Consider the following 26,972-nt stretch of genomic DNA (forward strand, 5'->3'; position numbering starts at 1 on the left):
GTCTGCAGCCTCCAGTATGTTATTGTCCTGTGAATATTAGATTTTTAGGGAGCTAAAATAAACCTCATCATGGAATCTAATGAGAGTCTAAGATGCAACTGCCATGCAAAGTGTACTGTTTGAAACTGAAAGGTATGACAAACAATAGTGTGGTTTGAGATTGAGTGTAGTCTGAGAGAGTGTGTGTTTGTGCTGAGCAGGCCTGTTTGCTGAATCCTCTTGGCTCTCTCCCCCTGTGCCCAAACACAGTGTTCGCTGGCAGCCTGGCGGATGGGCATGGCAGCGTGTGCCAACACAGCTGCCTATTGAGAGGCAGCGTTACGGACACAATGTGAGCGACAGACTTGCTGTATCAACAGCTCCCCCTTTTCTGCTGTTGTGGCCAGAAATAAACCATAAATACCCCCCATGTGCCTCCCCTCTAATGGTTCAACCCCACCAAACACCAAGTGGTACTGAAAAAGAGGGACGCTACCACTTCCTTGCAGGCATACCCAGGTAAAAGCCTTATTCTGGACACATAGGAATCGGTAAAGTGGCGTATTAACTCCTGTGCGATGGAGCTAGACGGTACTGGAACAGTGAGGACCGGTTTGGGGGGTTTCGTATTGTGGATAGTTACTTAACCCTATCATGGACGTAATCGGTTATAATGCTAACATGTTGTTTGGGAAATCAGTGCTATGTTCTTTAAGAATTATCACAGTCTTCATATTGTCAGTTGAGAAATATTTTGCAACTGTTACATTGAGCTTTTCCTCTGTGTCTATTTCGCTGCCTGTGTGTACATGCATGATGGATGGTGCTTTGTCTGTGTGCATGCTGCTGCCAAAAAGTGGCAGAGCAGTGGATCAGGAGGATGTCGGAGCAGCAGAGCGCCTCCGAGCAGCTGGCTGCTGGGAAGAGCCAGGGTGGAGCTGGAGCCTCGTATAAGGTGCTCTAACAACCTTCTGTCAAGAGAGATGAAAACCTGATTTGATCGGGGATTAAGTGCTCTCAGATTCATGCTTATGCAGGCACAAAAGTGCACCTCTTAAGAGTTTTTAACCGTGATTACAGTGTTTTTTCTGTTGGCACATTTAAATGCTCTTTCTCTGCCTGTATCATTGCCTTGTGCTTCTTAATGGAGGCCATTCTCTGAAATATACTCGTGGGTACTTGGGTAAAATGCGGGTCTTTCTCTGTGATATAGGTGGTGCTGTTTGAGTTTGAAAACTTTCAGGGCTGCAAGGCAGAGCTTTCTGAAGAGTGTAAAGATGTGATAGAGAAGGAGCTGGAGAAGGTCGGCTCTATGATTGTTGAGTCAGGACCGTGAGTGATGTTGCTTTTCATTCTCAGAAATTATTCAGCTGTGCTAGTTGCTCCTATCATTGAAGTAAACCTCTTTTTCTTCCCTCCTCTTCTCAGCTGGGTGGGTTACGATCGTCAGGGGTTCACAGGGGAGCAGTTTATTCTGGAGAAGGGCGAGTATCCGCGCTGGGACACATGGACTAACAGTCAGAGCAGCGACTCCCTCTTGTCTCTAAGGCCACTGAAAGTGGTGGGTGTCTCCTCTTTATTGTGAAACTGTACAGATGCTACAAATTACAGCAGACACAAAAATAAATTCTGAAGAATTTGTGACATGAGTCTTCCTAAACTTCACAAAGCTTTATTTCACTAAGTTGACCTGAGCTGAAGAACTATGAAGGACCTGGAAGTATATATGTCTGGTTTTCCTCTACAGGATGGTGCTGAACACAAGCTGCACCTGTACGAAAACCCTGGATATAGTGGCAGAAAGATGGAGATTGTAGATGATGACGTGCCAAGTTTGTGGAGCCACGGTTTTCAGGATCGAGTAGCAAGTGTCCAGGCTCTTAATGGAACGTAAGATTCTTCCTTCATCCCTATTTCAACCACATCACACATTGTTCCTGGCAATGTTTCTATTTAAACAGCTTCCAAGCTGTTTTGATGCTATAGTCTGAGAATATGCTCTTCTTCCAGATGGGTTGGCTACATGTACCCAGGCTACAGGGGCCGGCAGTTCATCTTTGAGCGAGGAGATTTCAAGCACTGGAACGACTGGGAGGCCCCTGCACCCCAGATCCAGTCTGTCCGACGTGTGAAGGACATGCAGTGGCACAAGAGGGGCTGTTTCATTGCTCCTGAGCCTGCTCCTGCTCCTGGCCCCGACCCAGACCCTGATCCTGCTCCAGAACCTCCTGCCCCTCCTACAGCTGGAACCAGCTGAGCAGGATCCTCACCTGCCTCAAATCCCCACCCCGCCCACAGTGCCTGCCCTCTGCCTTAACCTAACCATGGCAAACACTGCTTGTGCCCAGTGACGAGTGCCATGTATATGCCAGTGGAGAATAAAGGTTGTTTGATCTGGAGTTGGTTGGTGATGTCATACTTGGGCGTAAAGGTGGAAAATGCTTACACAGAGATACTAAAGATTTGGAGAAACTACAATCACTCATGTAAAACTGACATGCGTGTGGAAACAATGTAGCTTACATTTGGCTGATGTTTTCTCCACACGATAATTGAATTTACTTTTGACTAATGGGTGCGGCTTTTAATGACTGTGTTTTCCTATTTTAGTGACCGCAAAAGCTCATCCAGTATTAGGAGCACATGACTCAGTCAATATATGGATATGCATCTGTTTGACAGCAATGAAGATGATGTCATGCTGTATGTATGCTTGCTATTAAAACCGAGTGCCCCGCATGTCCTCCCAAAGTCATCTTTGTGAATTCTACAGTTAATGATGCTCGGGTTTTGCAGGAAAATATTAAAGATCGAATTATCCTTTACAAATACCTAAATACACATTTAAAGCTATTACATCTTTGATTAGTTGCCTCACGGTCCTCTGTTTTTAATCAGTCAAGATCTATGTTGTGAAATCCTAATGGATTCCACATGCAGACATGAAAGTGCACGTACAGGCCGTCGCTGAGTAGACATTCAAGAACAAAGATTCTCATTCTTGGAATCGTAAAGAGGGGGATTTTCTCCAAACTTTTCTGTTATAGTGTGAAATTTAATCTGATGTCATTTTCTGATGTCATTCACGAATGCTGGAAAAGGAAAACAGCAAAAAAAACCAACTGTAACGAACTTTCAGTTTGACAAATGAGCAAGTACACTGACTGTGTGTATGTTCAATACACTGTTAGCAAGATGTATTTTTTGAGGCATTTCAGTAAGAAGCCAGGTGCTTTTTGGACCGCTGAACTTTCTGAAAGAAACTCTGATACACTAACAGTCCTAAATGTTCTCGATTAACTCTTTAATTTATGCTTAGACTTATGCTTTTGAAGCTAAGTTAAGAAGTGGCTTTTTCACAAACAACTCCGTTCTACTCCGCTCTTTCGCTTCTGAACTGTGGAGCATGACATACTCCCATAGAGTATCACATACAACTAAATAGTTAACACATATTCTCAGCAGAACGTGCCAAATCTGAATTCATCTGTAGGATTCATTCTGTTCCCTATAGCAGAAATCACAAAAACAGACTCAGCTGCACAATATGGTTGCACTGGAGGTTCACTTAGTGTTTTGAAAAATCACAAGAACACCAAAGATTACTGACAATACAAAATTGTCTTTGGACCCAACTCCTTTATGTGTATTGATCATTACAGACTTTTTCATACGTCTTAGACATTACAAGAAACTAATGTGTAGAACTATCTTGTGGCTAAAAGGGTCAATATCTAAAAAACTGATGTAGCTCCTGTGTTTATGCACCAAGACGAAGATGACAACAAGTCATATTTATCTTTATTGGTCTTGCAACATTAGTGTCTATATCAAAGACAAGATTTGTACGATACGTTTTAAGCTGCCTGCTTTTGACTTCAGTGCAGCTATAACAGTGATCAGTAAAAACATTGTTGCTCACCTGAACACACTGAACACTCCTACCAGAATATGTGAAAACGACTCTGACTTTTAAAGAAGTAACATATAAAAGTTATACAGTTGTGCATAACAGAAAACATGTCAAATGCATTTTTACTATTCAGTTTATTTTATAGAAAAAGCCAAATGGCAAATAACATTGGTGCAACATTTGAAGATGAACACAGAAAATGGCGCCACACCATTATTATGCATATTACTTAAATACCTAAACTGACATTTAGGAAATCAGTCCATGCTCACACATTACATGGACGCTAATGCAAGGTCGTATGAAATATTGAGTCCTTGCAACAATGCTGGAAGAAGTATACAGTTTCTTCGCTTGAGTAATAATTAATAATAAAAATCACCCGTAACAAACTTCCATTTAAAATCCTTCGCTAAAAGCACAGAAGAATTATTCTCAAAATGGACAAAAATGGTCAAAGGTGGAAGTGTTGATAATTAAGAATAAGAGACCTTGTGATTGATGGCTCTGGGGATTGTTTTACATATTGATGCATTCAAGCACATGCACGTCATTTTATCCAATATTCAGTTTGGGTCAACCCCTTCCAACATTTTTGAGATTAAACTCAAATGATTAATAAACACAAAGTTGGGTCTGTTTTCGGGACTGAGAAAAGTTGTCTCTTTGCCAGGACAGCTGGCATCTAGCAGCAAACTATATAAAGTGCATCATAATCATAATTAAAGCAAATCTCTGTGATGTAACTTGTCCTTACTCTTTGATTAGTTGCCTCACGGTCCTCTGTTTTTAATCAGTCAAGATCTATGTTGTGAAATAAACATAATAATAAAACGTAGAGGAATATAAACAAGAAGCTTGAAACCTGAATTTTAGTGGGGAAGAAGTACGATGGTGCCTTAAATTTACATATTCAAGTAGAATTATCTCAAAAACATGCTTAAACCCAAAGTTAGAGCACATTGAGTACTGGTTAAAATCAAAGAAAATAGACTTATTTAGCTTTCTTCCTGCCAGCAGGCTACAGATGGCCTGTGTGGTCTGCAGGTTTACATTAGAAATCCAATGGATTGTCATCATAAATAATAACACTTTTTCCCCACAATAAAACAGACTATTTTTTTTTAAATGTTTTTTTTTTTTGGAAATATTCAGCAGTATTTCCACTATTATTCACCTCAGTCCCAACCTCTCCAGCACAGTAAAACCCATCTTTTACAATCCTTCTCTCCCACACACTCTCTCTCATTGTAGGTGTGGGACTCTTGGCACTGTTTGTGCTGAATCATGTGGATATCAAACAATGACTGGCTGGACAAAACTGACAACTAATGAAATAACTTTGTGGGAGTGTGACACCCCAGGGTGGGGTGGGGGCTGCACGGTGAACCCTCATTTCAGTCTGCTGGGCCTATGGCAGGCCGACCTGCTGGGCGGCTTGGACACTGCGGGTACTGTTGGCAAAGTTTCCACCCCTGGACGTCCCATATATATTGAGCTCGTCGTGCCATCACAAACACACTGGCAAAGACAGGTACTGGTAAGGGGTTCATGTCCGTCATGTTGTATTTCATAAAGTTTATGTGAATTTTTCAGCAGTTTTTGTCTCATTTTGATGCTAAATTTCAGCTTTATTAGCTTTAACTTCTTTATTATCTTTAGCGTACGTTACATTGCAGTAATTCTGTGTTCAGAAAGCTGTGATTGTTTTGGAGGGATGGGGGGGAGCACTTTTTAAACACATTTGTATGCACAAATAATAGAAAAAAAACTATGAAAAAGCTGCATTTGTTTGAGAAACTGTTGTGGTTCATCAATAATCACAAGAAACAATCAAATCTACCTGCTTTTCTTTTCAGTTTCATCCTTGCCAATACATTCACTATGGCCACAGACCACCAGAACCCTGCATCCAAGCAGCAGCAGCAGCAGCCAGGAGCTAGTGCGTTTAAGGTAAGCGCAAATGCAACAGAAATCACTTCAATCACAGTTTGAAACTTTGAAAGATCAGACTGCCATTTTTTTAAATAATACTTGTATCTTAAGAAAACTCCAAGGGCTCTTTCAAAGAGATTAAAAGACACGCCTGACTTCTTCTTTCTTTTTTGGTGAATAGCTGGTTATCTATGAGCAGGAAAACTTCCAGGGACCCTGCCATGAGCTGACTGGTCCCTGTAACGACCTCCAGGAAGCAGGCGTGGAGAAAGTGGGCTCCATACTGGTGCTGTGTGGACCGTGAGTGTGGGTCAGAGACAGACAGAAAACTAGAAATCAATTGATAATCCGACAAAGACAAATGGTCAAGAGAAAAAAAGGCAGAAAAACTAACTGATGTGTGCTAAACAGATTACACTAGCTGTCTTCCCAGCTGTTTCCCAGTTCCAACCACAACTCTCCATCTTTTTTTCCTCTGCTCTGACAGATGGGTGGGATACGAGCAGAACAACTGTAAGGGGGAGCAGTATGTGTTTGAGAAGGGGGAGTATCCTCGCTGGGATTCCTGGACCAACAGCAGGCGTAGTGACACCATTGCTGCATTCCGCCCAATTAAAGTGGTAAGAGTAACACTTTTTACATCATCTTTTTACGTCATCCCATACCCTGCTTTACATCTCATCCGTCTGGTTACCCTGTTGTTCTCTCTCAGGACAGCCAGGAGCACAAGATTGTCCTTTACGAAAACCCCAGCTTTGCAGGGAAGAAGATAGAAATCATAGATGATGACGTCCCCAGCTTTCACGCACACGGCTACCAGGAGAAGGTCTCCTCCGTTCGGGTCCAGAGCGGCACGTGAGTCCCCCCTTCCAGCAGAAGTTGTATGATTCTGATGTAGCTCCCTACATGTCTCTTGTAACCCTCCTTACACCTCTAACATCTGCTTTTCCTTCTCTGTGATCCTGGCGCGCCAGTTGGGTGGGCTATCAGTATCCAGGATACAGAGGATATCAGTACCTGTTTGAAAAGGGGGAGTATAAGGACAGCGCCGAGTTTGGAGCCCAGATTCCTCAGATCCAGTCAGTTCGGCGCGTCAGAGACATGCAGTGGCATCAGAGGGGTGCTTTTCACCCTATCAACTAAGCTTTTTGACTCTTTGCTGTCATGAAACTTGACGTCTGCAATCCCTTCTAGCAGTAACCCCTTGTGCTACAGTTACACCATACAGCATCTGGATATCTATTGCAGCTGTTGCAGTAGTGACATTCTTTGAAGCAAACTAATAAATCCTCATTGCTTAACATTTCACCTGGTCATGTGCTTTACTTCTGGTTTGTTCTCCACAGAAATTCTTTATCCTAAACTCCTAAATTATTTGAAGTTGTGCCAAAATAATGAATTAAATCAAATATATATTGCATGAGAATACCGTTGAGGCATAGCTCGTGTGCAATGGCTAATTTAGGCCAGCAGGCTGCGCTGCGGGGTTTTACAGCTGCCGCCACTTCCTGTTTTCCGGTGAAGAAGAACATGATGTAACAACATACTTCCCTTTATAGTTTAATCTCAACATCGATTTAGTAAGAAGAATAGCTATTTTCCAAATTGTTTGTGTCCTGTACTTCATCCCCAGATCTTAAAGTCCCACATCGGTTCCTCGGAGACGTTGGTATGAAAATGTTACCTCATGTAAATTTGACTTTTTAGTTTAACGCCGTTAGCTAACAGTGTAATTATAACTAGTTTACACTTATTCATTTGGTGTTTTAATGGGTCATTTGTTATGGGTTTGTGTCCGGTTTGCCTTGAAATCATATTACCCCACTAATATTACCTCTGCCTCTTGTAAGTTACTTACCTCCTTCATATTTCGGGTGAAATGTGCCTAAAGAAAGTCTTGTTTCTTTTACGCAATGCATTGTGGGATAGAACTTAAAAGAAAATACCGTTAAACAAAAAAACAACAACAAAACAAATTAATTTGAAAAATATCTGTTATTATATTGAAGTCTATTAATTGTCTGGCTGTAAACTGCATAACTAAAGCCTCGTCAGCGTTAATATACCAGGCATTGACATACTTTAATTTTGCATTGGACGTTATATAATGAAACAGACTAAATTCCTGATTTTCAGTATTTAGTTATTTTTCTTAGGGAAATATATTATTACATTAGACTTTATTTTCCATAGCACAGTAGAAATATATACTGAAAGTGACTTCTGCAGTTGAAATAATTTATAATCACTGTAAGGCAGTCAAAAGTGAGAAGTGAGAGGAAATCATAATAGAAACAGAAGCTACTGTGATTTAAAACTATGATTCAGTCGTACAAAAGCTCATATTTTCTTAAGATGATGATCTCGGGGAGTGGTTGTTAAAGTAAACTTTTAACACATACTTTGCTTGAACAGTGAAGATGCCTGTCCTGTGCAGCTGCTGCGCTAAGAAACGTGCTGTGCTGAAGCGTCCGAAAACCGGCCATTCGCTGTGCAAGGAGTGCTTCTTCTGGGCCTTTGAGGAAGAGGTACATCAGACCATTGTGGCAGCAAAGCTCTTCAAACCAGGGGAGAGTGTAGGGGTTGCTGCCTCAGGAGGAAAGGACTCGACCGTGCTCGCACATGTCATGAAGCTTCTGAATGAGCGGTACAACTATGGGCTTGAACTCATGCTTATCTCAGTGGACGAGGGAATCACCGGTTACAGAGACGACTCCCTGGAGACGGTGAAGAGGAATCAGGAGCAGTATGAGCTGCCGCTGAAGATTGTGTCGTACGAGGAGCTGTATGGTTGGACCATGGATTCTATAGTGAAGCAGGTGGGATTGAAAAATAACTGCACCTTCTGTGGAGTGTTCAGACGGCAGGCACTGGACAGAGGAGCCATCATGCTCAAAGTGGACAAGATATGTACAGGTAATCTCAAAGGATTACAATAGTTTGAATTGAGCAGAGGTAGCCTTTGTGTTTACTTTTATTAACTGACTGTGCTTCATTTTCTGGTCACACACACAGGTCACAATGCTGACGATGTGGCAGAGACAGTTTTGATGAATGTCTTGCGAGGCGACATAGCTCGTCTGCGTCGATGCACCGCCATCTCCACAGCCAGTGAGGGCGAAGGGGTTGTACCGCGCTGCAAGCCCCTTAAATATGCTTATGAAAAAGAGATTGTGCTGTACGCCTATTTTAAGAAGTTAGACTACTTTTCTACTGAATGTATTTACTCTCCCAATGCTTATCGTGGCTATGCAAGGACCTTTCTGAAGGACCTGGAGTGTATAAGGCCCAGCTCCATAATAGATATAATCCACTCTGGTGAGAACCTGTCTGTGCGTGAGGGGGTGAAGATGCCTGTCCAGGGAACCTGCAACCGCTGTGGCTACATCTCCAGTCAGGCACTGTGCAAGTCATGCGTGCTGCTGGAGGGACTGAATCGAGGTCTCCCAAAGCTTGGTATTGGCAAGCACCACCGCCTGCACGATAAAATCCTCTCCCAGCAGCCACTCTCTGAGAAGGAGGAGAGAAAGCTGAAATCAATAGACTTTTGAGAATTATCACATATTTATTTACCATGAGATTCAAGAAATAGGATGACTGTCTTCAGTAAACTATATTTTCTGTCTTTCTATATGCTTTTAAAAAAAAATGTCTATAACTTTTCATTTATACAAAACACATTTGTGAGGTGGTTGTGCATGTTTCCACAACAAAATAATCTTGAATTGAATATGTTTTGTTTATTTTGATATGTTCTGTTACCATGAATTTTTTGGGAGGATAAGATGATGACATGCACGTTTCAAGGTCTTTTTTATTCTCTCTTTTTAACCATAATAAACTTTGTGTCATGATTCTGATGAGAAGCTTTTTGTTTTTTGTTTTTTTTTATGATGTGAATGAATTTGGTTCGGGCACCTGGTTAAATGCATCTCTTTGGAGTTTTTTTTGGGTGTTTCCAACTGGGAGGAGACCCCTGCGCGATGTCTTTGTCTTGACCTCAGATAAGCAGAATTTGATGAATGAATGGCTTGATAAGGCCCAATGTAACTGTGTAAAGCTTGTTCATATCACCACTAATTGGTTATTTAGCACAATTATTACATAATTTGGAATATCCATTATTTTAAATTCTACGTACCCTTGGTCACAGGCGAAGTTACAGTCATTTTTACATCATGTGGCTACAAAGTAGCGAATATTTTAAACATGTAGTTTCATGTTTGGGCCTCTAGATGTCGCTCATGACTTTAACCGTCAGTGAGAGCGCGCTCCCGTAAAGTACACATGCACATACAGCAGCGCGTTCATGAGACCAATCCGAACTAACTTCCAGGGCAGCGGTGGTGGAGTTTGAAGAGGAAAATTCAGACTTCGCAAACAGTCAAGAAGCTCTCCAAACACAAAACCTACGCACCACACAGCTAGACAGCCGCCATGGACGATTTAGGTAAGTTACGAAGCTTTTTTTTGTTTGTTTTATTTTGTTTTATTTGATTTTATGAGCTAAGTGTTGTTGTTTGCCCAGTGAAGAGCGGACAGCAGGGTGGAGGAGTAGTTAACGTTACGTGGAGATTTCATGCTCAAAAGAGCCTTTCTGGTTCATTATAGGTCGTTCAGATTACACTGAAAAAGCTAGCTGATTTCAGCCAGGAATGTTGCAGTGTACTGTAAATATGGTACACGTTTAACACTTTTAATATCACGCCCACTTTTTTTCCACAAATAAGCATCGTAGTAACTTAGCCGCTGGACATCGTTAGCCGTTACCACCACCTTCTGTTAAACTCGCCTAACCGTTAACGTAACAATAACGTAACGTTAACGTCTGTTCTAATGACGCGTTGTCATGTTAATGCATATGAACTGCTTTTGTTCAGTAGGGATGAGATATGTAGCTGACATTTTGTCATCGAACTTACACGTTACCTCCTCAACTCTTGCCCCAGGCTACTCATTCCAACTTTGAAGTGGTGGAGTCAACAGGCCTCCGTATTTAGATTGCTCAGTGCGGCACAATGCGAGCTCAGCCCCGGTTGGGCTGACTACAAAACGAGCCTCTTTTGTGATGGAGCTTACCTAACAGCATATGATATGAAAAGCCTTGATGTTGGAGATAAAACTGGACACCGCAAGTGTGGGGAAACTGGAAATATAAATACTTGGTACTACTAGTTATAAGTTATACAGTACGTTCAGTACTGTATAACAAAACAAAACATCATCTTACATCTGACATTTCAAGCCAACACGTTTAATTTGATTATGGGCTACATGAAACACTTGTGGTTGTTGGTAGATTGTGTTAATTATTTGATAAAGAGCAGGTCCATGCGCTACCGATGGCGTCCAACAACTTATTTGCCAGTGGCAGGTACACAGACATAAAGTCACATAATGTATTTCTGGACTAAAATGCATTGTCTCCAGTTGTTAGTGCGCAAACTCAACTTTAGTTTCACTTCAAAGGGACAGTTGTGACCAGTTTACAAGAGATTTCCAACTTTATTCCAAGCTCTTTGAAATAGAAAACACAATCGCAATCCCTGTTTGATTCACTAAAGTCATTGGAAGTATGGCGGAATAAAAGCCCACATTAGTCTCTGTCGGTACACGTGAAAAACACTGCTCTGTAATTTCAGGTTATTACCCAGCAGTGACCGTAATTTATTTATCTACCAAACTTAAAATGTATCCGCTCTTACAACTGGGTAGATATTAATTTTGGTATCACATCTCTGATTTTGAATATGTTAAGATGTTAAATTCTCCTGCAAGTCAATTGTTGGGTTTATTATTAATTTCTGTACATTTGCAATCAGGGTTGGGAAGCATGATGAAAAGACATATGCTTCAATCTGCCATATCAGTATAAATACAAATCCACCGCCTGACATTTTACTCAAACTCTCACAGCTGAGGGGTTGGCACCAGTTAATTATAAATAAATGAATCATCAACTATTTAATTTTCTCACTTCTTCTAGCCTTTTGTCCTTGATGGCAAAGGACAAGGAAGTCCTCTTTAATCTTTGGCCCTCAACTTTTCACACTGAATCTCGATACAGTTGTTAAAGTTTTCATCAGGCGGTCAGTCTGCTATTTTGCTATGCTACATCAGGACGAGTCACTTATTTTGTCTGTAAAGTATCTGTAAAAATAGTTTGTTATGGTCTCCCACAGTAGAGCTGGAGTAAAATAGATTTGTGAATTGTTTAAGTGGAGAGATGATGGGCCACATTTTGCATTTGGCTAGTTGTAGAGAATGCCTCCAGGGCGGACTGGATGCTCTTGCTGCCGTAGGCTGCTGAAAGGACCTATTGTTGGTTGAGAGGGAGCTTACAGCCCCTCTAAAGCAGCGTGAACAGCAGACTCAAGAAGGGGGCGAGGCTGCTGAGGAATTTCGAACATCACTCTGTGTCAGGGTCCAAGGCCAAATACTCTCTGGGTCATGACTCACCTCCTGCCGCTTCTCTCATCTCTGGGTACGCTGCCACCAGAGGGAGGGCTGGCAGTTTTAGTCTGTCCTGCAGAAACGTGGATCATCTTGTAATTACAATAATTGTTAAAACTTGGAGCTCTGAGATTTGATACCATGTGAATCAAAAAGTGTTCGCTGAATGGCTCTCAATTGCCCTGCTGTAGCAGTTTTAGCGTCCTCCTTAAATATCCTTGAATAAACCATTGTAAATACTTGTAAACAATCTGTGGCTATAGTTTACTGTACTATGACTAAACCTCTAGCTAACAAACCTCTGTATGCACTGACACTGAGGCTCGCTGGTTAGTTACAGGCCTACAGGGAACTTTTTTGGAAAACACATAAGAATATACTCCTTTCACCCTTCTTTCTCTCCATTTGTATTGATCTGTCCACACTGATTGCTGCTTGAGGATGGGAATTCCCTACACAGAGTGTGAGCACTCTTCCAGGATGGTCCTCTTGAGTCAGATATTTCCAGTGGATTCCTTCAGTTAGTCTTTTGCAGTCATAATCAGGTGGTAGCCAGTCCTAACCTCATTTTCAGCACTGATGTGGCCAAGTGGACGAGTCCCCATCAACACACCAGTAACATGTGGCACCGTATCTTGTCTGTTGGCATTTCCTGCTTCTGTGCTTCATCTTTGTTTGGAATGAAGCCGACATTCAGCTCCCCGTGAATTCCTCAGGCTCATGTTAGATTTAGGCCAACTGACCTCACTCACTTTGTTGTGGAAACCTCGTCCCATGTCTGCATCAACATACATTTCTTTATGCGTTACACTAAAACATAGCTCGCCCGTGCAGATGGGCTCATGCACACTTCTCCCTAATCTTTCAGTTGAGCAAACAAAGCACTGTTTGGAAAGTAGAATAAAGACTGAATAGTTTGCAATGACCTACTGGTTCTTGCAATTATCTGAGAAAACCCTGCAGAGAACAAGTGCTGTTTATTGGGAGCCACTCAGCCTCATTTTGCAGACATACTGAGAAGACACATGTATGTAAGGGAGCGGTAGTGTGTATAAAAACACACAGCAAATACACCCCCCCCCCACACACACACACACGCGCATTTGTAAACACACACCAGTACTGTAACATTTACTGTAATAGAATCACATGGCAGAGGAGGGTTTTATTCCTGAAACAGTAAGAAGTGTTTGTAGAGTGTAAGCAGCGTGGTCTTTCATATTTACAGCTTTTTCACAGCATACCAGAAATCTTCGAAGGTCTTTAGTGGTTTCTGTGTCTCAGTGTAACAGCAGTGCAGAGTTAGTGTTACCAAACTAGCCATCATCACCCTATGAGAGCTGCAGGGGTTGGTGCATACCACTGTTAACCAGTGGACTCGCCTACAAGGCTAGAAAGAAGCTCCTGACTGTAAATCAGTCTTGTTCCCGAGATCCACACCCATCCTGCTCTGGGTCTGGGGAAGAGAGTGCTGCATGGCTGACCTCATCGCTTAGGCAACCGAGCCTGCCCCACATCCTCAGGAAACAGAAGAGAAAAACAATGAGCGGCGTCAGTGCTGGAGGCCAGCAAACACTGTTAGAGGGGACAGCTCTGGGCCTTCAGTCTGCGAACGTGGTGCTAGAACAGCATTTCCACTGTTAAATGATGTCGGGCCGTCCTGTTGTTTCACTAGCAGCTCCCTTCTGTCTCTTCCTGTTTCTCTCTGTTTTGCTATGTCCATGTCTCACCAGTCCTGTGGCCTTGGCTCAGAGAACAATGCTGATTATCTTCTACACAGGTCAGTGTAATGGAGTAGGAAAGAACACAATCCCTTGTTGGATCCTTCCAACATTGCTCCAATTGGGGACACCTCATGGATCATTTAAAGCGTTTCAGTAACTCCCCAGAGAGGGTACATTGTTTCTGAATAAAATAGTCTAAATGCTCATTTTGCTGTCACACAGGTTTAGTCGTTTTGTCCTCCTCATTTTTACAACTTGGATTAACTGGTTATCTAACTTAAATTCTTGACACTGAGGAAAACTTTTAAGCTCAGTTTCTGGTTTTAAATCTCACTGTTTTGATTATATTGGGTGTTAATCACAACTAACAGAAAAAGACGAGCAATTTTCTTTCTCCAGAAAACCCCAGTGCAAGGTTTGTTTGTTTGTTTACAACCTAAAAACTCAAAATATCAAGAAACCTCTTCCAGACAATCAAACTTTGGCTTCAAGAAAGTAAAAACCAGTGGTGAAACTTGACATTCTACAATCTTGTAGAAAGTTGTCTTACTCATTTGGATTTTTGTCAGTTTTTCTGCAACATGTGTTTAATACAAGTCTTCCTTTGGGTTTTGAAGATGCTTAGCACCAATTTTAAATGAACTCAGGGACAAGTTGATTAATCAGATTCAAAGTTACAGTAGCTCAGAGGACCAACTTTCACATTTTCAAAGCTGGTTGATCATTTCAGCTTTAGCATATTGCAAGGTCCTGTTGACCTTAAAGAAGCTCTTCATTGATGTATGATTTTCAAACAGACTTGGCCCTGAATGTGCCCTCAGTGACTGGTTGTTACTTCAGTCTTTAGACTTTCCCTTGTCATCTGATTTACTAGTCTGTGGGGAAGTACTTTTATTTTGGTCCAGCGCTCTCTCAAGAGGAGTGTCATCTTTCGTGTATGGGGCTGCTTGGCAGAGTATTTTTAGGTAGTAATCACCCTAAGATGCCTCTGTCTTTCTGATTGTATGCTATTACAATCACTCACTTTTTTTTCTGTATGAGATTGTGTGTTCTAGGATAGAAACAGGTGGCTGTGTACAACTTATAAGGCCTGACAAACGCTTACTTTTTCTTCCATCGTCGGATTAGTTTTGATGCCAGCCCGTTTTCTCCCATTCGCTCCCATTCTTAGTTTCTCTGTCCGTGGTTCCTTCGCAGCCACAGCCATCTCTGTATATCTCATTGGTATTTCACCCTCCTCCTCCTCTCCATGGCCCCTGCCTGCCTTGTTTGATATAAATATCGTGTTGGGTTGGCCTGGGGTAGGGTTTCGGTGCGGGACCGTGGCCAGTTCTGCTCTTTTGCTCCCTGGCTATAAACAGGTGAGCTGTGGACCCTGATGGCCCATCACCATGGCCAACACGTTAATAGAAAAGATTAGACGCACCCAGGTTTCATTTCTGCCCGCACTGTACTCCACACTATGTGGGAAAGGGCAGTAAAAACACTGACATCTCCCTCATCGTGGAATTCAAAGCATGCTGTAGTTAGCAGAGTGGGTCCTGTAATCATCAACACGTCATTCTCATTTTCTGGATCGACAAATAGTGTTTTGTATTCAAGCACACTGACTCCGTACCTAAAATGCTGTGGAATTGGAGGAATGTTCTGCTTGAGTAGATTTTAATGGGAAGCATCTTTTTAATTTCAGGGACAGGTTGGATTTAATGGGGGTTTTCCCTGGATTGTGGCTGTGCGCTGCCATTCCTGAGCCACTTTCCTCATGTCCACACCTGATTTGTTGCTTTCTTCAAAGCGGACAAAGGAATGTGTGGAATTCCCCATGTACCTTCATTCTCATCTGATAAACACTGCTGGACCGTGGCAGGGCCTTGGGTGGGCGGATAAGGGTGCACACAGTCAAGACTATACATGTACCCACTGCCACAAGAATGTGCACAATATCCACATGGCCTCGCGCTTGTTTGTTGAGCATAATGTAGATAAGCTACCACAGTACGACCTCAATTCTGTCTCCTGACAGAGCTGCTGTAAATCAGTGCATTGTTTGACTGAGGTCTGAAGAATTCATCCAGTAATATTAGATGTAGTCATATCATTTTAGATGACAGCTTTATTCTTCCAGGCCGTGCACCATGAACCATTGAGTCAGGATGCTATTAGAGCAGAATTGGACTTTGTCCATTGTGGCTCCTACCCCCTGTCTGGAATGGAAAAGCTTAGCCTGTTTCTTGGCCTACAATGCACGTTTGCATTCTTAATGCCTCTAACTCTTTGTGACTCAAACTCTTCTAGCTTGTTGTCCTCATGCTAGTCTCAATACTGCCCTCCTCAGTGAAATGATGGAAGCAATAATATTTCAGTAAGGAGATGGTCTGTGTATTTGTGTACTGCAGGCTACTTAAAATCTGGTGCAGGATTTTCAGGAAGAAATTTGGATGTGTTGTCTGTTTCATCTTTAAAACCTCGTCATAAAGGGCCATGATTTTAATTAGTGGGACTAGATATTGATGGCAGAATTTTCACTGAGATTGAGTCTTTTTTTCTTGCATTTACAGCAGGTTTTCATGAAAAGATGTAGAGACTCTAAAGCATAAAGCTTTTTATCTCCCACTATGGAACGAGTTCAGGCATCGTGTTTTATTTAAACAGTTGATCTGATTGGGGAGATCTTTTCTGCATCTATTTTATTCTCCGTGGGCCTTTGCCTTAGTCACAGATGTGTCATATCATCGGGGGGGAGGGGAGGTTAATGAGTCTCTAAAACTTGGCTTAGTCTGCAAGTATTTAGGAGGCCTTGGACAGCACTACTGTCCTTTGACAAGGCCAAGAAGAACTTTCTAGGAATACATTTCCATTAATATTGAGTGTTGTTTCTGTTTTTCATTGAAGTTGCTGTAACAGAAATGTGAATCTGTAACTAAATCCAGATCACAGGAGTTTACGGCTCACCTTTGTCCAAGACCAGTTGTGGTATTTTTCTATTAGGAGGCTTTGTTTTATGAGTGACAAAGTCAACTTCAGTAAGGCCTTGTTTAGCATGTCAGCACCAGGTGCAGATTATTTTGAGCTGGTCATGATATTTCAGCACATTTGCACAGACATGGGTACTTACTGAGCTTACTGCTTTAAATAGGTTTGTGTTCCCATGTGGTTTACGTCAAACTTCAGGACTTTAATGCTTGGCTTCTGGGCAGGACACCCCCCCCCACATACACACTCATTTGGACAAAATACGTTGATGAAAAGTCAAGATCGAGTATACTGAAAGCTGAAGTGTAATAATGTATGAGAGGCTCTAATTTGACAAATTCTTTAGGCTCTTTATCAGATCTGAACATTTTTGATTTTTGTTTTGTGGTTTTATTCTTTTCAGATGTAAAAATTCTTTAAAAGTTTGGAACAATTAGCTGAGACATAAACTTTTATGACTGTAGTAAATAGATATATAGATAGATAGATAGATTCAGTCACCAATGTTGGCCTTTTAACCACTCCCCCACTCTCTCAGTAGACAGGCAGCATGTTATCACTCCTGGTTGTCCTCTCTTCCTTTGTCTGAACTCCTGCCTGCTTCGCACACACACGTACACACACACACACACACACACACACACACAGTTCTTCATGGAGGATGTTACAAATACAGCAAGGGGAAAATAAGTGAGTACACATATTGCACTTTCTAAGGAATGAAAAACTCAGTGTATTATGGCGGGATTACTGTGACTCTGCCGAGAGTTAGATTATGATTGGCTTTGTCACAGGGAAGGAAAGAATATGTAGCTTGTTTCGGCTTTTCCGTGATTTCCTAGATATTTTTTTATATATGATTTTCTGTATGTGACAGAAAAGTTTTTGTTAAATATTTGATTTGAGTCCTCATGCACAATATCAATCCATTGTCAATCACTGGTTGGACAGTAAGCATCATTTGAATAACAAAGCTTTTCAAAAGACAATTCTTTTTAATTTCAGAAAGTGATGGGAGCCTGCGTTCACACGATTTTTGGACCATATTCGACCCTTTTTCTCTGGCAGCATGAGCTGAAAAGTGGGGTTATTGTTTGAAACGGGTGGTAACCGTCCAAGTTTCTGAAGTGTAACGGTATGCAGCCAGTGATCACGGTCTATTCTGGACAGGCCGAGGATGGATGGATTGTGTGATGTAAGAGTCTATTTTGTTCCCGTGTTGCAGCAAACTCTCAGCAGGGTAACTCTGCACCCCCTGAGCCCTGGACAGGATTCAAAAATGCTGTCTGTCTGTCTACATGTTTGTTACCAGTTTGTGTTGTTAAATTCATACTCGATCTCATAAAACTTAAGCAAATTTTAAACATGAAGTCAATGAACAGGATGCAGAAATGAGACATCAAGAATATTGACAGGTGGCTCTCATTAGTCAGTGTGGACTGAGGGATATTTTTTTTAAAGGTCTTATGGATTTGGACGGGTTCATTGATATATTGTGCCATGCTGTGGTGGTCACATGGCCTCATCTTGCTTTTGGATGGTTTGCATTGAGGAGAAAGCTTTTTTGGTGTTGTTGTGATATTGTACATGTATGATTTTAGAAGTTTTTTTTTGGTAGCAGTATTATTGTTTTAGTTGTAAATACACCTTCAAACAAAAATGTATCTCTCAGACGCGTTGCTGGCGGACCTGGAATCTACAACGTCCCACATCTCAAAACGACCTGTCTTCTTGCCCGAGGAGACGCCCTACTCCATCCCTACGGGAGGGCACTCCTATCAAGATGTGTCAGTGCCACCTCCAGTCCCTCCTCCACCCTCCGCTGAGGCTCTGAATGGCTCCCTGACAGATCAGACAAACTCCCACCACTCCTCCCAGCAGGTAGGTTTCTCTCAGGTCTCAGCAGCATGTCACGGGCGCTGCGTGAAGCTTGTGTGTAGGGTGCAGGTTGCTGCCTATTTTTTTATGCATGAGGGAAGGAAAAGACACAGCCAAAACATTAGCTGTTTGTCATATTGACCTCACATTAGTAACAACAGGATGTGATGGTGAATTGACTTTACTTTTAGCAATGGTATGTTATTAAATGGGGGATTTGTGGCCATAAGAGTTTTATATTTATAGCAGAAACCTGTTGCAGCTGAAAGGTTGAGCGGCGTGTCATTATACACACACAGTGTAGCAGTACAGCAATCCACACGCAACGCAGCAGGCATAAAGCTGGCTTAACGTATGTCTCTGTGCATGTAGTACTTACATTTGATCACAGTCCGATCAGATACCAGACCTTTCAGAGAAGAAGTCTTTCAGAATGAAAGCTAAGTAATGACTGGTGCACCATTTTCAGTCTTTAGGTTCAGCCCAGAAGAGCTCATGGTCCCGGGACAGTAGCAGTTCTCCATTATCTCACATTGAAGAGGACCACGTTTATAGGTACCCTTCCCACACATGAGATGTTGTGAGTATAAAGCCAAACATTTGGTGTTTTGTTTTACCTTTTTGTCGCTCTTTCTTTGTCCTCCTCAGTTTTCCAAACAAACAGAAAACGTCAGACTCATCATCGGCAGCCATGACCTCTGCTCTGGGGAATAACCTCTCGGAGCTTGACAGGCTTCTGCTGGAGCTTAACGCAGTGCAGCAGAGCTCCCCTTCCTTCCCCACCACAGGTAGAGAATGATTTGTTGTGGTTCATCTACTCTCTCCTTTCATGTACAAGTATTTAAGACATGTGACACATCTTTCCCACATTGTTAATTGAACCGAAGCATCCAGTGAATTTAGTGATTAATATATCGAAAGTCTCAAAAGTCTTTAATTCCCATCTGACAGAAATGAAATACAGTGGTAGGCCGCAACAGGACAGTGGTGAGATCATGAAGCTGTTTGGTGATATGTTTCATAGACCTTGGTTTGAAAAGACTACTCCAAATTAGTGAAGCCTCATTTGATTTAATGCCTGCCAGCTCCCCCTCTCGGCTCAGTCCCCCTCTGGTGGGAGGGGTTAAGATAAGAGCAGAGAAACTGGGAAAGTGGAAGTTATTCAGCTATCTCACTTCTGTTTGTGTTGAGTAGTGTTACTCATAATGTTGCCTTCCCACAGAGGAGGCAGCTCCACCCTTACCATCCTGCAGCATCACCCACTATGAGAACGGAGGTGCCCCTGACATTCTCATAAGCCCCCCAACTCAGGAGAAACCAAAGAGAAACGGAACAAGACTGGATGAAGCCCGACCCAGCGTAGAGAGTCTGCTGGATGAGCTGGAGGGCTCCGTGCCCTCACCCAGGTTTGTTGTGTACTCTCTTTCTCATATCAGCAAAAAAAAATAAATAAAAGAAATTTGCAAATAACTAAAAGAACACATCCTTATGATTTGTATTTTTCAGCCCCTCCACTCAGCACAGTGATTTGGATACATCGTCTCAACAGCAAGCCAGAATTTCAGCTTCCTGTGCCACAAGAGAGCTAGATGAGCTGATGGCGTCTTTGTCTGACTTTAAGGTACAAGGCAGCATGGATGAACACCAGAGAGGTTTCACTCTGTCAATAGAATTCAAGCTTCTCCTGACACGTTTCTTATAATATCTGTCCTCTTCCTCCTTACCTTGCTTATGCTTCTCTGTTCTCTAGCCCAATTCTTTGGGGTCCCTGCTCGATCCAGCAGGGGCGTCTTCCAACTCTGACCCTCCTCCAGTCTTCTTCTCCGTTACCCCAGTGGCTTCTTCTTCTCTTAGTCTGTCCCACTCGCCCACCTCTCCTCTCCGCTCTTTAAATTCTGGTCTAGAGCTTCACATAGATGAGGATGGAGGAGATGGTGGCATGTTGATGCCCCGTAAGAGTCGTCTCCCTCTCCATAGCCCTACATCCTCCCTGTCCGCAGCCAGTGACATAGACCTGGACTCTGCCATCGATGTCTCTGCTGCCATGCTTTCAGCCCAAACGAAGTCCCTGCTTGTGCTCTCTCAGTGTGCTCCCTCTAATTCCAGTTTATTGAGAAGTAACTCGAGTCCTTCCAATACCACCACCCCCTCACTTAGCTCAGTTAACACTGTCCTGGACAACAAGTCCTCCAAGTCCCCTAGTCCATCTGTAGACCGGATATCCCCCTCAGCCACTTTTAGCAATGCATCTTGTGCTCCTGAGACTGTGAGCAAAGTGTCTGCTTGTTTTCATGACCACGATTTCTCCACACCCCCACGCCTCACCCCTCCGCTCTCAACGCCTTCACCCCTCCCTGCTTCTGTTTCTATATCTCCACCTTCTTTGCATCCCCAATCAAAAACATCCTCACCGTCTCCAGCCTCTCCATTGATGATACCATCATACCATGCCCAGAGAGACATCCCCCCCGCTGTGCAGCATCCCCCTGAATCTGAGCCCTCTTTGGATGAGGCACTAGACAAGCTGTTAGCAATGAGTTTTGCACAAAATCACACAAGAGAACATGAGCAACCAGAGCTGATGGAAGCACATCACTTTGGGAAAGACATGCAGGAGTTGCATGAGGAGCTTATCCTGCCGATGGACAGAAGCGCTGTGCACCCTGACACTTTCACCAGTGCCGCCAACAGTGACTCAGTAGATGGAGGCACTGATGGAAACGGCGATCTGGACTGGGCTGACGAGGAGCTGTCTATGTCCTTACACGATGGACTGGATGGCACCATGACGCCTTACACTGAGAGGCTGTACACAGATGGCAGCATGACCCCGCTGACAGAAGCCAGCTGGATGGATGAATCCATGACCCCATCCTCGTGCCCCGGGACCCCCGACGCTGCCCTAGACCTGCCTCTGCTGCAGACTCCCACCATGGACAGAACGTCTGCAACAGGACATGTATGCATCTGCACTCCTGCGTGTGACACCAGCTGGGCTTGTTTTGCTCCTTCTCCTGGCTAATGAAACAGACGTTTTTATTCATGCTAGCCTCTGCTTAAGTTTTCGTTCCACATCTTTTTGAAAGACTAAAACAAAATATTGAAAATTTTATCTTCAACAGTGGTCAATGTTACATTTATCAACTTTGCATTTTAAAAGACACGAATCTTGAGTCATACTGGGAGGAAGCCTGCTCATCATTAGCTATATAAGTCTTTTTTTATCATCTTTCTTTTTAATCTAATGTTTCATCCATCAATTTTCTATACCCACTTAATCCGTCGGTCGGGTGGCGGGGGGGCTGGAGCCTATCCCAGGGGTCATCGGGTGAGAGGCGTGGTTAATCTAATGTCGTTTGGAAAATGATCCATTTCGTATCAAAAGTCTAATGATCAACTGTTGAGTTCAAATGTATCACAGGAAAAAAACTAATTTGAGATCTCTAGAATAAAGACGCTGTGAAATGTAATTTTCAGGCAGAGGTTAGATGAATAGAGGCCATCTAACGAATAGTTTTTTTTTGTTTGGTGCTGCACTCATAATTAACTCGATGCTTAGCAGCAACTAGGATCTTTATTATTTGTTGCACCAGTTTCGTGTGAAAGACCCCAATGCCACCAGTATGGTAAGGTTGTTGTGGCTGCTTGAGAGACTGAATTCTGCATGGAAGGTTTTTGGGTTATGGTGGCATCTCACCTGAGCATGCAAGAATTAAATGACGTGTGACTCAAAGCCCACTGACCACCACAACATCCTGGCATGTCGCTTGAGCTGCTTTATGATTGATGTGGACATAAGATAAGCTGCTCACCGTTCCCTCATAGATAAAATCAGTGATTAAGCGCACTAAGGAGACTCCCAATGTGCACCCTATGTACCGGGATGGTCATCTACGCAGGAAGATGGGACCCATCATTGTAAACAAGAGCACTTCTCAGGACCGTCTCATAGAGGAGCTTCAGGGTAAGCTTGGAATCGCCCGTTCGGAGCGGCGACGCAAACAGTCTGATGACTGGCTGACTGAGGGTGTCCTCATCATGCCTAAACCCCAGCGTTTCGGCAGTGAGGTTGACAAGGTTGGCTTCTTTGTGCTGAACATTTTTACCAGAATTTCTTTTTCCTGTTAATCCAACTCCTCTTACTCTCTTCTCATTTTCCTCTCCATCTCCTTCCTTCTGTCTGTTTTTTTTCTATTTCCTTCAGATCATAGTTCCCCCTGACTCGCCTGTCCCTGTCAGGAAGGTGCTCCCACCTCTTTCTCCCCCTACCCCTCGTCATCCCCCTGTTTTAGAAGAACCTAAGGGACCACTCCCAGCACATCAACCCCCTGTCCCAATACCACCACCACCACCTCCTCCACCTGCCTCTATCCCTCTACAAATGACCCTAGTTCAGGAACCAGTTCCACCTGCACCTAAGCAGATTATAAAAGCCTCCCCTCCACCAGCCCTGATTCAGAGCTCTCCCACTCCCAAACCAGAGCTCCTTCCCCCTGTCCTCAACACCCCAACCCAGCCGCCACCAGTGGAGCCAGAACAACCTGCTGCACCTAAAGTCCTGGTGTCTGTAGGCTGCCAAACAGAGTATCACCCAATCTTCCCTCCAATGCAGGCATGAATCCCCATCACTCTTCCCTTCTGTTTTTCACACCTCTGAGAAGCATTTCATGTTTATTTAAGCCTAGTAACCTGAAACTACAGCACTGTGATATTTTGTTACATTTCTGTGTATTTTCAGGTACAGTTAACTCCCTGTTTTCATAATGAACTATTTCAGATAATGGCCCAAGGGAAAGGAGGTGTTCCTGGTGGGCCCCCGACACAGGTCAACAAACTGGACAACATGCTTGGTAGCCTGCAGTCTGACCTCAACAAACTGGGGGTGCAGACAGTAGCTAAAGGAGTTTGCGGTGCCTGCTGTAAGCCAATTGTTGGACAGGTGAGATAAGATTAGTGCAGGTTTCTGTGAAATAAACATATGGATATACTAATCATGTGGATTAGCATGCTAAATGTACAGTTTTCTTTCCTCTTGTCTCAGGTGGTGACTGCCATGGGCCGCACATGGCACCCCGAACACTTTGTGTGTACACACTGCCAAGAGGAGATTGGCTCCAGGAACTTTTTTGAGCGAGAAGGACAGCCATACTGTGAGAAAGATTACCATAATCTGTTCTCTCCACGATGCTACTACTGCAACGGGCCCATACTGGATGTGAGTTATCGCTCTGTACAAATGTGGGCTCTAATGTTGAGTAATGAGCCAGTTAAAGATGTTGCTGTATCCTTTTAGAAAGTGGTTACGGCGCTGGACAGGACATGGCATCCTGAACACTTCTTCTGCGCTCAGTGTGGATCATTTTTCGGCCCAGAAGGTATTGGGTATATAGGTATTTTTCCTTGTTTTGGTTTTGTTTTTTTTCTTGCATGGACTGAATAAACCGCGTGCATCTGTGTCATCCCTGAAGGTTTTCATGAAAAGGATGGAAAAGCATTCTGCAGGAAGGATTACTTTGATATGTTTGCACCAAAATGTGGCGGCTGTGCCAGAGCCATTCTGGAGAATTACATCTCGGCGCTCAACTGTCTTTGGCATCCAGAGTGTTTTGTTTGCAGGGTTTGTATTGTGCTTTTGTCTCACTTCGTACGTTTGAGTGCTTCCTAAGAAGCACAGAAGGAGAGAATCAGTGTTTTTCTGTGTGTGTGTGTTCGCAGGAGTGCTTCACCCCATTTGTGAATGGAAGCTTCTTTGAGCACGATGGCCAACCCTACTGTGAAGTGCACTACCACGAGCGGCGTGGATCCCTCTGCTCTGGCTGTCAGAAGCCCATCACAGGACGCTGTATCACGGCAATGTCCAAGAAGTTCCACCCGGAGCACTTTGTCTGTGCCTTCTGCTTGAAACAACTCAACAAAGGCACTTTCAAAGAGCAAAACGACAAACCCTACTGCCACGGCTGCTTCATCAAACTGTTCAGTTAAGGAGCTGAGGAGAAAACTTCTCAATGCCGTGTTTGGGTCAGGCCGTGTCAAATGGAGTGAGAATGGATTTAGTTTGTATCAAAGAAAGTGATCCACTGATGATGATGATGGTGTTGAAAGTGTGTAAAAGTTGGGTGTGTGCATGTTGGATTCAGGCAGCATTCTGCCAGGCCAAATGTTTTTCATGTCCTTTTGAAATTTGGAAAAACATTTGCTGACAGCATCTTATTTTTTAAGGTGTTTTTAGTTGGTCAGTGAAAGCAACGCCGACATACCCCCCCCCCAAAAAAAAGTCAAACAAGTGGAGGGCAGAACTTTTCTCCTCGTCTCCTTACATGTTGTTGGAGATTTTCAAAAGGCAATAAGTATTCATTCTTTTTTTTTTTTTGTAACCCTCCAAGCGTTGTGTTTAAGTCTGATTTCATACTGACCACACTGACACTGAAATTCAAGAAATACTGTGTTCGATGATGTTGCTCACTGGTTGAGTTAGTCATTTTAGAAACCATAAAACAGGGAACAGATGACCTGTTGTTTTAGTGTTGCAATATGAACCTTTTTTTCTTTTTTTTTTTACAACAGATGAGGTGAAAAAGGCTTTAGATACTTGTTCTGTGGTATGGAGTTGAGCAGGGTTTAACCCACAGTGCTGTCATGGATTAACCCTGACTGGAAAAGGACTGAGTCAGCATATCAGCTATTTAGTATGAGTTAGCTGTCAGATAAAGTGATCTTTAGTGTCACTTGATCAAAAAAACATTTGTGTATGAAGATTAAGAAATGTGGATATCATGTCACACAGTAACTTTTGTTTTACACAGTCATCAATCAGTTTTAGTTTCCATGATTTTCCATATTTAGCTCAAGGTAAACATGTATGGGTTCATATTTTTTTTTGTTTTTTTTTGTTTGTTTTCCATCAAGAAAGTCCGTTTTCAGCCATCCACAAATAGCTGCTTTGACATTTTGTGCTGCCAAATCATTCCTAGTCTTCTCACGAAGAAGGAGAAAACACATGTCTCAATGTGGTGGAGTGGAGCCACACTTAGGACAGTGGGAGTTTGTGGTGTATGCATCTCTTACACCACAGTTACAATTTCTGAGTCCACCCTGAGAAGGATTTTGTAAAAATCCAAAGCAGCTACATTGTGCTTTGCATGTACGCCTTGCATGTATGTGTTTGGTAACCACTTGTGCAGTGATGGAGAGGGCTGCAGCCAAGGCGTAACAAGGAAACTTGGATGTTGCTGTCGTTACTGTATTGAGAAATTGATGATTGTTGAGCAAGTCACAAGCTGATGAACAGTACACTACGTTTGCCTGTGATGTTCCTAAAACTATGCAAATGTGGATTACCGAATTTGTATTCCAGGTTGTCTTTGCCATTGTATCAGAACCATGTCTCATAACACTGGCAAATCCAGCAAAATCCTGACAGCAGGTCAATAGTTGCCAGTTCTGCTGTCATGTTAGTCTGTGAGTCCACTGAAATGTGTAGGCTGTTGGAAAGAGAGACTCGTGGTCTGCCAGAATAAATGGTAAGACTAAGATGACTCATTTCCCTCAGCATCTAAGTAGTATCTACTGTATGAGCACCAGGTTGGGTCTCTACATTCATGATAATTTGGCCCTTTGTCTTTTTCAGGGAATTCTAGAGCCTTAATTCTTCTTTCACTCTATTTAAGATATCATGTAACAGGTGTCTCCTCAAATCAGAGTAGTAGAGTGTTATTTAACCAAAGCCATACCTTCTTTGATTTGTTTTTTGTCTTTTCTTTGTTTCTTTTCACTTTGAATGTCAATCTGTATGAATAGTGAGATTCCTCTATTCTAGTCTGACCATGCAAATAAATTCTGTTTTGCTATCAATTTGTGAGATGGTTTGACTTGGTTCATCGGTTTTACAAGAAAGCGCAAGCTTAAGAAAACACATTGGAATGTAAACAGTCCTACTCTGCAATGGCTTCAAGGCTAAAGTGAAAGAGTTTTAAACATAACTGTAATATAGTATCAGTTATACCAATATTTAGACATCACAGGTTGTAATTAAGGAGGTAGATATTGTATTTATAGCATGCATAACCCTCAGGTTGGAAAATATTTCCAGCAAGAAATTATTTGTTTATACTAGGGAA

At 42.7% G+C, this 26,972-nt stretch overlaps 4 protein-coding genes across 8 annotated transcripts; all 4 read left to right on the forward strand.

Annotated features, from left to right (window-relative positions):
* The first annotated feature begins 416 nt into the window (after nucleotides 1-416).
* On the forward strand, nucleotides 417-2,616 carry LOC140310210 (beta-crystallin B3-like). 2 transcript variants are annotated; one of them, XM_072388422.1, is made up of 6 exons: nucleotides 417-498; nucleotides 837-934; nucleotides 1,193-1,311; nucleotides 1,408-1,540; nucleotides 1,727-1,869; nucleotides 1,990-2,616. In XM_072388422.1, the coding sequence occupies exons 2-6, from the start codon at nucleotides 860-862 to the stop codon at nucleotides 2,234-2,236; spliced, it is 717 nt and encodes a 238-aa protein (XP_072244523.1). In that variant the 5' UTR covers nucleotides 417-498; nucleotides 837-859; the 3' UTR covers nucleotides 2,237-2,616. The 2 variants fall into 2 exon arrangements, with proteins under 2 accessions (XP_072244523.1, XP_072244524.1); XM_072388423.1 differs by lacking the exon at nucleotides 417-498 and having other exon boundaries at nucleotides 828-934.
* Nucleotides 2,617-5,776: 3,160 nt separating this feature from the next.
* On the forward strand, nucleotides 5,777-6,970 carry crybb2 (crystallin, beta B2). 2 transcript variants are annotated; one of them, XM_072387036.1, is made up of 5 exons: nucleotides 5,777-5,845; nucleotides 6,009-6,127; nucleotides 6,315-6,447; nucleotides 6,540-6,682; nucleotides 6,802-6,970. In XM_072387036.1, the coding sequence occupies exons 1-5, from the start codon at nucleotides 5,777-5,779 to the stop codon at nucleotides 6,968-6,970; spliced, it is 633 nt and encodes a 210-aa protein (XP_072243137.1). The 2 variants fall into 2 exon arrangements, with proteins under 2 accessions (XP_072243137.1, XP_072243138.1); XM_072387037.1 differs by having other exon boundaries at nucleotides 5,777-5,836.
* A 379-nt stretch (nucleotides 6,971-7,349) lies between these two features.
* ctu1 (cytosolic thiouridylase subunit 1 homolog (S. pombe)) lies at nucleotides 7,350-9,663 on the forward strand. The gene is made up of 3 exons (XM_072387038.1): nucleotides 7,350-7,496; nucleotides 8,243-8,743; nucleotides 8,843-9,663. The coding sequence occupies exons 2-3, from the start codon at nucleotides 8,248-8,250 to the stop codon at nucleotides 9,376-9,378; spliced, it is 1,032 nt and encodes a 343-aa protein (XP_072243139.1). The 5' UTR covers nucleotides 7,350-7,496; nucleotides 8,243-8,247; the 3' UTR covers nucleotides 9,379-9,663.
* A 409-nt stretch (nucleotides 9,664-10,072) lies between these two features.
* pxnb (paxillin b) lies at nucleotides 10,073-26,706 on the forward strand. Of its 3 annotated transcripts, XM_072388426.1 has the most exons (11): nucleotides 10,127-10,277; nucleotides 18,650-18,858; nucleotides 19,325-19,410; nucleotides 19,504-19,643; nucleotides 20,078-20,261; nucleotides 20,362-20,476; nucleotides 23,633-23,794; nucleotides 23,897-24,070; nucleotides 24,149-24,230; nucleotides 24,324-24,472; nucleotides 24,571-26,706. In XM_072388426.1, the coding sequence occupies exons 1-11, from the start codon at nucleotides 10,265-10,267 to the stop codon at nucleotides 24,835-24,837; spliced, it is 1,581 nt and encodes a 526-aa protein (XP_072244527.1). In that variant the 5' UTR covers nucleotides 10,127-10,264; the 3' UTR covers nucleotides 24,838-26,706. The 3 variants fall into 3 exon arrangements, with proteins under 3 accessions (XP_072244525.1, XP_072244527.1, XP_072244526.1); XM_072388424.1 differs by lacking the exons at nucleotides 23,633-23,794; nucleotides 23,897-24,070; nucleotides 24,149-24,230; nucleotides 24,324-24,472; nucleotides 24,571-26,706 and adding exons at nucleotides 20,606-21,814; nucleotides 22,681-22,932; nucleotides 23,060-23,606 and having other exon boundaries at nucleotides 10,073-10,277; XM_072388425.1 differs by lacking the exons at nucleotides 10,127-10,277; nucleotides 23,633-23,794; nucleotides 23,897-24,070; ... (1 more) ...; nucleotides 24,324-24,472; nucleotides 24,571-26,706 and adding exons at nucleotides 17,497-17,667; nucleotides 20,606-21,814; nucleotides 22,681-22,932; nucleotides 23,060-23,617.
* The last annotated feature ends 266 nt before the right edge of the window (nucleotides 26,707-26,972 follow it).

The sequence above is a fragment of the Leuresthes tenuis genome, unplaced genomic scaffold, assembly GCF_036924035.1.
Source record: "Leuresthes tenuis unplaced genomic scaffold, fLeuTen1.0.hap1 SCAF_6, whole genome shotgun sequence".
Taxonomy (NCBI): Eukaryota; Metazoa; Chordata; class Actinopteri; order Atheriniformes; family Atherinopsidae; genus Leuresthes; species Leuresthes tenuis.

Excerpts from the sequence above, each read along its gene's own strand:
- pxnb (XM_072388424.1), top strand. Across the intron at positions 20,262-20,361 it reads GGCTCCGTGCCCTCACCCAG|CCCCTCCACTCAGCACAGTG; the intron begins GTTTGTTGTGTA and ends TGTATTTTTCAG. Across the intron at positions 20,477-20,605 it reads CGTCTTTGTCTGACTTTAAG|CCCAATTCTTTGGGGTCCCT; the intron begins GTACAAGGCAGC and ends TCTGTTCTCTAG.
- ctu1 (XM_072387038.1), top strand. The coding sequence starts at position 8,248 with ATGCCTGTCCTGTGCAGCTGCTGCGCTAAGAAACGTGCTGTGCTGAAG. Across the intron at positions 8,744-8,842 it reads AGTGGACAAGATATGTACAG|GTCACAATGCTGACGATGTG; the intron begins GTAATCTCAAAG and ends TCACACACACAG.
- LOC140310210 (XM_072388422.1), top strand. The coding sequence starts at position 860 with ATGTCGGAGCAGCAGAGCGCCTCCGAGCAGCTGGCTGCTGGGAAGAGC. Across the intron at positions 1,541-1,726 it reads CTCTAAGGCCACTGAAAGTG|GATGGTGCTGAACACAAGCT; the intron begins GTGGGTGTCTCC and ends TTTCCTCTACAG. Across the intron at positions 1,870-1,989 it reads GTCCAGGCTCTTAATGGAAC|ATGGGTTGGCTACATGTACC; the intron begins GTAAGATTCTTC and ends CTCTTCTTCCAG.
- crybb2 (XM_072387036.1), top strand. The coding sequence starts at position 5,777 with ATGGCCACAGACCACCAGAACCCTGCATCCAAGCAGCAGCAGCAGCAG. Across the intron at positions 5,846-6,008 it reads CAGGAGCTAGTGCGTTTAAG|CTGGTTATCTATGAGCAGGA; the intron begins GTAAGCGCAAAT and ends TTTGGTGAATAG. Across the intron at positions 6,448-6,539 it reads CATTCCGCCCAATTAAAGTG|GACAGCCAGGAGCACAAGAT; the intron begins GTAAGAGTAACA and ends GTTCTCTCTCAG.